Raw genomic sequence first — 12,238 nt, 5'->3', positions numbered from 1 at the left:
AAACCGAACATAGTACCCACCTTTAACAGCAAAAATGTTACTACATACATATTTTAATAAAAAATCACCTTTAACGTTAATAATGAATATGTAATAGATTTTTATGGAATCCAACAGAAAATCAATAAAAATGTTTGTGCTAATTCATAGGTCGTTTGGAAGATTTTCCATGTTATTTACTACCACTACGACCGCCATAACTTACGCCTACTCTGCCACATTGCATTCGATTAAATTTATGTGCTTCTTCAGCACAGCGTTCTTTGGTTTTAGCAAAAGGTTCAGCCATGGTCGGGAGTCAGATGGTATATCCTGACCAGCTTCTTCAGGTATAAGAATTAATTTCGATGCTATGCCCCAATCGGATCGAGTTCTATAACTAAATATAGCACTGTTACTGTATTCTTCGATATTTCGGAACTGGAAATTGATGACATGGGTTATATCTTCTATGGCCGCCACGTGAGGCGATATCAGTTGCCATAAGATTGTTCACTTCACCACAGATAATATCTGCAATAGCGAAAACCATCTAATTTTAAATCATTAGACAAATCATCAGCTAAAGCTTCCACATATTTAATAAAAATCTTTACCAAATAGAATTTTCCATTCTCTTCAACAATTTCGATTGTTTGCTCGACCAAATCCAATGATACATCACGCACCGGTATGGGATTGTTCAAATAACCGTCGGTAAAATGTCGGACTCCTAGCACTTGTCATTACGGGTTGTTTATCGGGCGGTATATCCAATGATATCTTCCGAATCTGAGGTTCAAAACCCATATCCAAAATACGATGAGCTTCATCTAAAAATAGATAAGTAATAGTGGCTGTGTCAATAACATTCGCTTGTACAATTTAAACGATCAGGAGTGCAGATAATAATTTCCATACTACCTCCAACACATCCAATTTGTTCACGGCGATTGCCTTCTCCATAAATCATATTCCTGAATGAATTCTCAATTTGCATGGCAATTCACGTTTTGGCGCCAAAACGCTATGACTGTGGAATATTTTGATGTACAACATAGCGAACAATAAAAACTCTAATATTTTTACCATTTGTGTTTGTGCTGTACCGTGAGATCTTCATTTTTAATAAAATAATAAATAAAATTATTTTATTATTCTAAATTTTGCACGACAACAAACCAATCCACCGGAGTTGCCAAAACTTTCGAATTTCATTGTTACCAAGTTTTCTTCATGAATGCATTTTTATTGAAAATAATTGAACCTTCACATTGAGAAACATTCTCAATGTGATTTCAAGGTGTCACAAATGGAAACCGGAATATCTTCGTCCAAAAACACTCTTGGAGCACATGGCGTACATCAAAATGTAGGTAATGACCTCCACTTTGATGTCCCATTAGCGGAATTTTGAACGAAGTCCGTTCCTGGCTTCCATGGTAGAATCTATGTTCTGCCCCCCAGTGGAAAACTTGGAATCACGGATATCTTCGTCCAAAAACACTCTTGGAACTCATGGCATACATCAAAATGTAGGTATTGACCTTCACTTTGATGTCCCATTAGCGGAATTTTGAACGAAGTTCGTTCCTGGCTTCCATGGTAGAATCTATGTTCTGCCCCCCAGTGGAAAACTTGCAATCAGGGATATCTTCGTTCAAAAACACTGTTGGAACACATGACATACATCAAAATGTAGGTACTGACCTCCACTTTGATGTCCCATTAGCGGAATTTTGAACGAAGTCCGTTCCTGGCTTCCATGGTAGAATCTATGTTCTGCCCCCCAGTGGAAAACTTGGAATCACGGATATCTTCGTCCAAAACACTCTTGGAACTCATGGCATACATCAAAATGTAGGTATTGACCTTCACTTTGATGTCCCATTAGCGGAATTTTGAACGAAGTTCGTTCCTGGCTTCCATGGTAGAATCTATGTTCTGCCCCCCAGTGGAAAACTTGCAATCAGGGATATCTTCGTTCAAAAACACTGTTGGAACACATGACATACATCAAAATGTAGGTACTGACCTCCACTTTGATGTCCCATTAGCGGAATTTTGAACGAAGTCCGTTCCTGGCTTCCATGGTAGAATCTATGTTCTGCCCCCCCAGTGGAAAACTTGCAATAAGGGATATCTTCGTTCAAAAACACTGTTGGAACTCATGGCATACATCAAAATGTAGGTATTGACCTTCACTTTGATGTCCCATTAGCGGAATTTTGAACGAAGTTCGTTCCTGGCTTCCATGGTAGAATCTATGTTCTGCCCCCCAGTGGAAAACTTGCAATCAGGGATATCTTCGTTCAAAAACACTGTTGGAACACATGACATACATCAAAATGTAGGTACTGACCTCCACTTTGATGTCCCATTAGCGGAATTTTGAACGAAGTCCGTTCCTGGCTTCCATGGTAGAATCTATGTTCTGCCCCCCAGTGGAAAACTTGCAATCAGGGATATCTTCGTCCAAAAACACTGTTGGAACTCATGACATACATCAGAATGTAGGTAATCACCTCCACTTTGATGTCCCATTAGCGGAATTTTGAACGAAGTCCGTTCCTGGCTTCCATGGTAGAATCTATGTTCTGCACCCCAGTGGAAAACTTGGAATCAGGCATATCTTCGTCCAAAAACACTGTTGGAACTCATGACATACATCAGAATGTAGGTAATGACCTCTACTTTGATGTCCCATTAGCGGAATTTTGAACGAAGTCCGTTCCTGGCTTCCATGGTAGAATCTATGTTCTGCCCCCCAGTGGAAAACTTGGAATCAGGCATATCTTCGTCCAAAAACACTGTTGGAACTCATGACATACATAAAAATGTAGGTAATGACCTCTACTTTGATGTCCCATTAGCGGAATTTTGAACGAAGTCCGTTCCTGGCTTCCATGGTAGAATCTATGTTCTGCCCCCCGGTGGAAAACTTGGAATCAGGGATATCTTCGTTCAAAAACACTGTTGGAACACATGACATACATCAAAATGTAGGTAATGACCTCCACTTTGATGTCCCATTAGCGGAATTTTGAACGAAGTCCGTTCCTGGCTTCCATGGTAGAATCTATGTTCTGTTCCCCAGTGGAAAACTTGGAATCAGGGATATCTTCGTCCAAAAACACTGCTGGAACTCAAGACATACATCAGAATGTAGGTAACGACCTCCACTTTGATGTCCCATTAGCGGAATTTTGAACGAAGTCCGTTCCTCGCTTCCATGGTAGAATCATTGTCTTGCCCCCTAGTGGAAAAGTTGGAATCAGGGATATCTTCGTCCAAAAACACTGTTGGAACTCATGGCATACATCAAAATGTAGGTATTGACCTCCACTTTGATGTCCCATTAGCGGAATTTTTAACGAAGTCCGTTCCTGGCTTCCATGGTAGAATCTATGTTCAGCCCCCCAGTGGAAAAATCGAGAAAATAAAATGATTTTCAACTCGAAAACCGAACATAGTACCCACCTTTAACAGCAAAAATGTTACTACATACATATTTTAATAAAAAATCACCTTTAACGTTAATAATGAATATGTAATAGATTTTTATGGAATCCAACAGAAAATCAATAAAAATGTTTGTGCTAATTCATAGGTCGTTTGGAAGATTTTCCATGTTATTTACTACCACTACGACCGCCATAACTTACGCCTACTCTGCCACATTGCATTCGATTAAATTTATGTGCTTCTTCAGCACAGCGTTCTTTGGTTTTAGCAAAAGGTTCAGCCATGGTCGGGAGTCAGATGGTATATCCTGACCAGCTTCTTCAGGTATAAGAATTAATTTCGATGCTATGCCCCAATCGGATCGAGTTCTATAACTAAATATAGCACTGTTACTGTATTCTTCGATATTTCGGAACTGGAAATTGATGACATGGGTTATATCTTCTATGGCCGCCACGTGAGGCGATATCAGTTGCCATAAGATTGTTCACTTCACCACAGATAATATCTGCAATAGCGAAAACCATCTAATTTTAAATCATTAGACAAATCATCAGCTAAAGCTTCCACATATTTAATAAAAATCTTTACCAAATAGAATTTTCCATTCTCTTCAACAATTTCGATTGTTTGCTCGACCAAATCCAATGATACATCACGCACCGGTATGGGATTGTTCAAATAACCGTCGGTAAAATGTCGGACTCCTAGCACTTGTCATTACGGGTTGTTTATCGGGCGGTATATCCAATGATATCTTCCGAATCTGAGGTTCAAAACCCATATCCAAAATACGATGAGCTTCATCTAAAAATAGATAAGTAATAGTGGCTGTGTCAATAACATTCGCTTGTACAATTTAAACGATCAGGAGTGCAGATAATAATTTCCATACTACCTCCAACACATCCAATTTGTTCACGGCGATTGCCTTCTCCATAAATCATATTCCTGAATGAATTCTCAATTTGCATGGCAATTCACGTTTTGGCGCCAAAACGCTATGACTGTGGAATATTTTGATGTACAACATAGCGAACAATAAAAACTCTAATATTTTTACCATTTGTGTTTGTGCTGTACCGTGAGATCTTCATTTTTAATAAAATAATAAATAAAATTATTTTATTATTCTAAATTTTGCACGACAACAAACCAATCCACCGGAGTTGCCAAAACTTTCGAATTTCATTGTTACCAAGTTTTCTTCATGAATGCATTTTTATTGAAAATAATTGAACCTTCACATTGAGAAACATTCTCAATGTGATTTCAAGGTGTCACAAATGGAAACCGGAATATCTTCGTCCAAAAACACTCTTGGAGCACATGGCGTACATCAAAATGTAGGTAATGACCTCCACTTTGATGTCCCATTAGCGGAATTTTGAACGAAGTCCGTTCCTGGCTTCCATGGTAGAATCTATGTTCTGCCCCCCAGTGGAAAACTTGGAATCACGGATATCTTCGTCCAAAAACACTCTTGGAACTCATGGCATACATCAAAATGTAGGTATTGACCTTCACTTTGATGTCCCATTAGCGGAATTTTGAACGAAGTTCGTTCCTGGCTTCCATGGTAGAATCTATGTTCTGCCCCCCAGTGGAAAACTTGCAATCAGGGATATCTTCGTTCAAAAACACTGTTGGAACACATGACATACATCAAAATGTAGGTACTGACCTCCACTTTGATGTCCCATTAGCGGAATTTTGAACGAAGTCCGTTCCTGGCTTCCATGGTAGAATCTATGTTCTGCCCCCCAGTGGAAAACTTGGAATCACGGATATCTTCGTCCAAAACACTCTTGGAACTCATGGCATACATCAAAATGTAGGTATTGACCTTCACTTTGATGTCCCATTAGCGGAATTTTGAACGAAGTTCGTTCCTGGCTTCCATGGTAGAATCTATGTTCTGCCCCCCAGTGGAAAACTTGCAATCAGGGATATCTTCGTTCAAAAACACTGTTGGAACACATGACATACATCAAAATGTAGGTACTGACCTCCACTTTGATGTCCCATTAGCGGAATTTTGAACGAAGTCCGTTCCTGGCTTCCATGGTAGAATCTATGTTCTGCCCCCCCAGTGGAAAACTTGCAATAAGGGATATCTTCGTTCAAAAACACTGTTGGAACTCATGGCATACATCAAAATGTAGGTATTGACCTTCACTTTGATGTCCCATTAGCGGAATTTTGAACGAAGTTCGTTCCTGGCTTCCATGGTAGAATCTATGTTCTGCCCCCCAGTGGAAAACTTGCAATCAGGGATATCTTCGTTCAAAAACACTGTTGGAACACATGACATACATCAAAATGTAGGTACTGACCTCCACTTTGATGTCCCATTAGCGGAATTTTGAACGAAGTCCGTTCCTGGCTTCCATGGTAGAATCTATGTTCTGCCCCCCAGTGGAAAACTTGCAATCAGGGATATCTTCGTCCAAAAACACTGTTGGAACTCATGACATACATCAGAATGTAGGTAATCACCTCCACTTTGATGTCCCATTAGCGGAATTTTGAACGAAGTCCGTTCCTGGCTTCCATGGTAGAATCTATGTTCTGCACCCCAGTGGAAAACTTGGAATCAGGCATATCTTCGTCCAAAAACACTGTTGGAACTCATGACATACATCAGAATGTAGGTAATGACCTCTACTTTGATGTCCCATTAGCGGAATTTTGAACGAAGTCCGTTCCTGGCTTCCATGGTAGAATCTATGTTCTGCCCCCCAGTGGAAAACTTGGAATCAGGCATATCTTCGTCCAAAAACACTGTTGGAACTCATGACATACATAAAAATGTAGGTAATGACCTCTACTTTGATGTCCCATTAGCGGAATTTTGAACGAAGTCCGTTCCTGGCTTCCATGGTAGAATCTATGTTCTGCCCCCCGGTGGAAAACTTGGAATCAGGGATATCTTCGTTCAAAAACACTGTTGGAACACATGACATACATCAAAATGTAGGTAATGACCTCCACTTTGATGTCCCATTAGCGGAATTTTGAACGAAGTCCGTTCCTGGCTTCCATGGTAGAATCTATGTTCTGTTCCCCAGTGGAAAACTTGGAATCAGGGATATCTTCGTCCAAAAACACTGCTGGAACTCAAGACATACATCAGAATGTAGGTAACGACCTCCACTTTGATGTCCCATTAGCGGAATTTTGAACGAAGTCCGTTCCTCGCTTCCATGGTAGAATCATTGTCTTGCCCCCTAGTGGAAAAGTTGGAATCAGGGATATCTTCGTCCAAAAACACTGTTGGAACTCATGGCATACATCAAAATGTAGGTATTGACCTCCACTTTGATGTCCCATTAGCGGAATTTTTAACGAAGTCCGTTCCTGGCTTCCATGGTAGAATCTATGTTCAGCCCCCCAGTGGAAAAATCGAGAAAATAAAATGATTTTCAACTCGAAAACCGAACATAGTACCCACCTTTAACAGCAAAAATGTTACTACATACATATTTTAATAAAAAATCACCTTTAACGTTAATAATGAATATGTAATAGATTTTTATGGAATCCAACAGAAAATCAATAAAAATGTTTGTGCTAATTCATAGGTCGTTTGGAAGATTTTCCATGTTATTTACTACCACTACGACCGCCATAACTTACGCCTACTCTGCCACATTGCATTCGATTAAATTTATGTGCTTCTTCAGCACAGCGTTCTTTGGTTTTAGCAAAAGGTTCAGCCATGGTCGGGAGTCAGATGGTATATCCTGACCAGCTTCTTCAGGTATAAGAATTAATTTCGATGCTATGCCCCAATCGGATCGAGTTCTATAACTAAATATAGCACTGTTACTGTATTCTTCGATATTTCGGAACTGGAAATTGATGACATGGGTTATATCTTCTATGGCCGCCACGTGAGGCGATATCAGTTGCCATAAGATTGTTCACTTCACCACAGATAATATCTGCAATAGCGAAAACCATCTAATTTTAAATCATTAGACAAATCATCAGCTAAAGCTTCCACATATTTAATAAAAATCTTTACCAAATAGAATTTTCCATTCTCTTCAACAATTTCGATTGTTTGCTCGACCAAATCCAATGATACATCACGCACCGGTATGGGATTGTTCAAATAACCGTCGGTAAAATGTCGGACTCCTAGCACTTGTCATTACGGGTTGTTTATCGGGCGGTATATCCAATGATATCTTCCGAATCTGAGGTTCAAAACCCATATCCAAAATACGATGAGCTTCATCTAAAAATAGATAAGTAATAGTGGCTGTGTCAATAACATTCGCTTGTACAATTTAAACGATCAGGAGTGCAGATAATAATTTCCATACTACCTCCAACACATCCAATTTGTTCACGGCGATTGCCTTCTCCATAAATCATATTCCTGAATGAATTCTCAATTTGCATGGCAATTCACGTTTTGGCGCCAAAACGCTATGACTGTGGAATATTTTGATGTACAACATAGCGAACAATAAAAACTCTAATATTTTTACCATTTGTGTTTGTGCTGTACCGTGAGATCTTCATTTTTAATAAAATAATAAATAAAATTATTTTATTATTCTAAATTTTGCACGACAACAAACCAATCCACCGGAGTTGCCAAAACTTTCGAATTTCATTGTTACCAAGTTTTCTTCATGAATGCATTTTTATTGAAAATAATTGAACCTTCACATTGAGAAACATTCTCAATGTGATTTCAAGGTGTCACAAATGGAAACCGGAATATCTTCGTCCAAAAACACTCTTGGAGCACATGGCGTACATCAAAATGTAGGTAATGACCTCCACTTTGATGTCCCATTAGCGGAATTTTGAACGAAGTCCGTTCCTGGCTTCCATGGTAGAATCTATGTTCTGCCCCCCAGTGGAAAACTTGGAATCACGGATATCTTCGTCCAAAAACACTCTTGGAACTCATGGCATACATCAAAATGTAGGTATTGACCTTCACTTTGATGTCCCATTAGCGGAATTTTGAACGAAGTTCGTTCCTGGCTTCCATGGTAGAATCTATGTTCTGCCCCCCAGTGGAAAACTTGCAATCAGGGATATCTTCGTTCAAAAACACTGTTGGAACACATGACATACATCAAAATGTAGGTACTGACCTCCACTTTGATGTCCCATTAGCGGAATTTTGAACGAAGTCCGTTCCTGGCTTCCATGGTAGAATCTATGTTCTGCCCCCCAGTGGAAAACTTGGAATCACGGATATCTTCGTCCAAAACACTCTTGGAACTCATGGCATACATCAAAATGTAGGTATTGACCTTCACTTTGATGTCCCATTAGCGGAATTTTGAACGAAGTTCGTTCCTGGCTTCCATGGTAGAATCTATGTTCTGCCCCCCAGTGGAAAACTTGCAATCAGGGATATCTTCGTTCAAAAACACTGTTGGAACACATGACATACATCAAAATGTAGGTAATGACCTCCACTTTGATGTCCCATTAGCGGAATTTTGAACGAAGTCCGTTCCTGGCTTCCATGGTAGAATCTATGTTCTGTTCCCCAGTGGAAAACTTGGAATCAGGGATATCTTCGTCCAAAAACACTGCTGGAACTCAAGACATACATCAGAATGTAGGTAACGACCTCCACTTTGATGTCCCATTAGCGGAATTTTGAACGAAGTCCGTTCCTCGCTTCCATGGTAGAATCATTGTCTTGCCCCCTAGTGGAAAAGTTGGAATCAGGGATATCTTCGTCCAAAAACACTGTTGGAACTCATGGCATACATCAAAATGTAGGTATTGACCTCCACTTTGATGTCCCATTAGCGGAATTTTTAACGAAGTCCGTTCCTGGCTTCCATGGTAGAATCTATGTTCAGCCCCCCAGTGGAAAAATCGAGAAAATAAAATGATTTTCAACTCGAAAACCGAACATAGTACCCACCTTTAACAGCAAAAATGTTACTACATACATATTTTAATAAAAAATCACCTTTAACGTTAATAATGAATATGTAATAGATTTTTATGGAATCCAACAGAAAATCAATAAAAATGTTTGTGCTAATTCATAGGTCGTTTGGAAGATTTTCCATGTTATTTACTACCACTACGACCGCCATAACTTACGCCTACTCTGCCACATTGCATTCGATTAAATTTATGTGCTTCTTCAGCACAGCGTTCTTTGGTTTTAGCAAAAGGTTCAGCCATGGTCGGGAGTCAGATGGTATATCCTGACCAGCTTCTTCAGGTATAAGAATTAATTTCGATGCTATGCCCCAATCGGATCGAGTTCTATAACTAAATATAGCACTGTTACTGTATTCTTCGATATTTCGGAACTGGAAATTGATGACATGGGTTATATCTTCTATGGCCGCCACGTGAGGCGATATCAGTTGCCATAAGACTGTTCACTTCACCACAGATAATATCTGCAATAGCGAAAACCATCTAATTTTAAATCATTAGACAAATCATCAGCTAAAGCTTCCACATATTTAATAAAAATCTTTACCAAATAGAATTTTCCATTCTCTTCAACAATTTCGATTGTTTGCTCGACCAAATCCAATGATACATCACGCACCGGTATGGGATTGTTCAAATAACCGTCGGTAAAATGTCGGACTCCTAGCACTTGTCATTACGGGTTGTTTATCGGGCCGTATATCCAATGATATCTTCCGAATCTGAGGTTCAAAACCCATATCCAAAATACGATGAGCTTCATCTAAAAATAGATAAGTAATAGTGGCTGTGTCAATAACATTCGCTTGTACAATTTAAACGATCAGGAGTGCAGATAATAATTTCCATACTACCTCCAACACATCCAATTTGTTCACGGCGATTGCCTTCTCCATAAATCATATTCCTGAATGAATTCTGTTGTTCCCTTCTTTCTCAATTTGCATGCCAATTCACGTTTTGGCGCCAAAACGCTATGACTGTGGAATATTTTGATGTACAACATAGCGAACAATAAAAACTCTAATATTTTTACCATTTGTGTTTGTGCTGTACCGTGAGATCTTCATTTTTAATAAAATAATAAATAAAATTATTTTATTATTCTAAATTTTGCACGACAACAAACCAATCCACCGGAGTTGCCAAAACTTTCGAATTTCATTGTTACCAAGTTTTCTTCATGAATGCATTTTTATTGAAAATAATTGAACCTTCACATTGAGAAACATTCTCAATGTGATTTCAAGGTGTCACAAATGGAAACCGGAATATCTTCGTCCAAAAACACTCTTGGAGCACATGGCGTACATCAAAATGTAGGTAATGACCTCCACTTTGATGTCCCATTAGCGGAATTTTGAACGAAGTCCGTTCCTGGCTTCCATGGTAGAATCTATGTTCTGCCCCCCAGTGGAAAACTTGGAATCACGGATATCTTCGTCCAAAAACACTCTTGGAACTCATGGCATACATCAAAATGTAGGTATTGACCTTCACTTTGATGTCCCATTAGCGGAATTTTGAACGAAGTTCGTTCCTGGCTTCCATGGTAGAATCTATGTTCTGCCCCCCAGTGGAAAACTTGCAATCAGGGATATCTTCGTTCAAAAACACTGTTGGAACACATGACATACATCAAAATGTAGGTACTGACCTCCACTTTGATGTCCCATTAGCGGAATTTTGAACGAAGTCCGTTCCTGGCTTCCATGGTAGAATCTATGTTCTGCCCCCCAGTGGAAAACTTGCAATAAGGGATATCTTCGTTCAAAAACACTGTTGGAACTCATGGCATACATCAAAATGTAGGTATTGACCTTCACTTTGATGTCCCATTAGCGGAATTTTGAACGAAGTTCGTTCCTGGCTTCCATGGTAGAATCTATGTTCTGCCCCCCAGTGGAAAACTTGCAATCAGGGATATCTTCGTTCAAAAACACTGTTGGAACACATGACATACATCAAAATGTAGGTACTGACCTCCACTTTGATGTCCCATTAGCGGAATTTTGAACGAAGTCCGTTCCTGGCTTCCATGGTAGAATCTATGTTCTGCCCCCCAGTGGAAAAGTTGCAATCAGGGATATCTTCGTCCAAAAACACTGTTGGAACTCATGACATACATCAGAATGTAGGTAATAACCTCCACTTTGATGTCCCATTAGCGGAATTTTGAACGAAGTCCGTTCCTGGCTTCCATGGTAGAATCTATGTTCTGCACCCCAGTGGAAAACTTGGAATCAGGCATATCTTCGTCCAAAAACACTGTTGGAACTCATGACATACATCAGAATGTAGGTAATGACCTCTACTTTGATGTCCCATTAGCGGAATTTTGAACGAAGTCCGTTCCTGGCTTCCATGGTAGAATCTATGTTCTGCCCCCCAGTGGAAAACTTGGAATCAGGCATATCTTCGTCCAAAAACACTGTTGGAACTCATGACATACATAAAAATGTAGGTAATGACCTCTACTTTGATGTCCCATTAGCGGAATTTTGAACGAAGTCCGTTCCTGGCTTCCATGGTAGAATCTATGTTCTGTTCCCCAGTGGAAAACTTGGAATCAGGGATATCTTCGTCCAAAAACACTGCTGGAACTCATGACATACATCAGAATGTAGGTAACGACCTCCACTTTGATGTCCCATTAGCGGAATTTTGAACGAAGTCCGTTCCTCGCTTCCATGGTAGAATCATTGTCTTGCCCCCTAGTGGAAAAGTTGGAATCAGGGAATCTATGTTCAGCCCCCCAGTGGAAAAATCGAGAAAATAAAATGATTTTCAACTCGAAAACCGAACATAGTACCCACCTTTAACAGCAAAAATGTTACTACATACATATTTT

General features: G+C 39.6%; 3 protein-coding genes across 6 annotated transcripts; all 3 read right to left on the bottom strand.

Moving 5' to 3' along the window:
• Positions 1-613: 613 nt before the first annotated feature.
• Positions 614-1,179, bottom strand: LOC142242453 (uncharacterized). 2 transcript variants are annotated; one of them, XM_075314026.1, is made up of 3 exons: positions 1,069-1,179; positions 904-1,012; positions 614-812 (listed from the first exon to the last, which is right to left on the bottom strand). In XM_075314026.1, the coding sequence occupies exons 2-3, from the start codon at positions 977-979 to the stop codon at positions 661-663; spliced, it is 228 nt and encodes a 75-aa protein (XP_075170141.1). In that variant the 5' UTR covers positions 980-1,012; positions 1,069-1,179; the 3' UTR covers positions 614-660. The 2 variants fall into 2 exon arrangements, with proteins under 2 accessions (XP_075170141.1, XP_075170140.1); XM_075314025.1 differs by having other exon boundaries at positions 904-1,168.
• Positions 1,180-4,052: 2,873 nt separating this feature from the next.
• On the bottom strand, positions 4,053-4,618 carry LOC142242456 (uncharacterized). 2 transcript variants are annotated; one of them, XM_075314030.1, is made up of 3 exons: positions 4,508-4,618; positions 4,343-4,451; positions 4,053-4,251 (listed from the first exon to the last, which is right to left on the bottom strand). In XM_075314030.1, exons 2-3 carry the CDS (start codon positions 4,416-4,418, stop codon positions 4,100-4,102), a joined length of 228 nt encoding a protein of 75 aa, XP_075170145.1. In that variant the 5' UTR covers positions 4,419-4,451; positions 4,508-4,618; the 3' UTR covers positions 4,053-4,099. The 2 variants fall into 2 exon arrangements, with proteins under 2 accessions (XP_075170145.1, XP_075170144.1); XM_075314029.1 differs by having other exon boundaries at positions 4,343-4,607.
• A 2,873-nt stretch (positions 4,619-7,491) lies between these two features.
• On the bottom strand, positions 7,492-8,057 carry LOC142242454 (uncharacterized). Of its 2 annotated transcripts, XM_075314028.1 has the most exons (3): positions 7,947-8,057; positions 7,782-7,890; positions 7,492-7,690 (listed from the first exon to the last, which is right to left on the bottom strand). In XM_075314028.1, the coding sequence occupies exons 2-3, from the start codon at positions 7,855-7,857 to the stop codon at positions 7,539-7,541; spliced, it is 228 nt and encodes a 75-aa protein (XP_075170143.1). In that variant the 5' UTR covers positions 7,858-7,890; positions 7,947-8,057; the 3' UTR covers positions 7,492-7,538. The 2 variants fall into 2 exon arrangements, with proteins under 2 accessions (XP_075170143.1, XP_075170142.1); XM_075314027.1 differs by having other exon boundaries at positions 7,782-8,046.
• Between the last annotated feature and the right edge of the window lie 4,181 nt (positions 8,058-12,238).

The sequence above is a fragment of the Haematobia irritans genome, unplaced genomic scaffold, assembly GCF_050003625.1.
Source record: "Haematobia irritans isolate KBUSLIRL unplaced genomic scaffold, ASM5000362v1 scaffold_16, whole genome shotgun sequence".
In the NCBI taxonomy this organism is placed as follows: domain Eukaryota; kingdom Metazoa; phylum Arthropoda; class Insecta; order Diptera; family Muscidae; genus Haematobia; species Haematobia irritans.
This window is presented reverse-complemented; position numbering and strand designations above follow the sequence as displayed.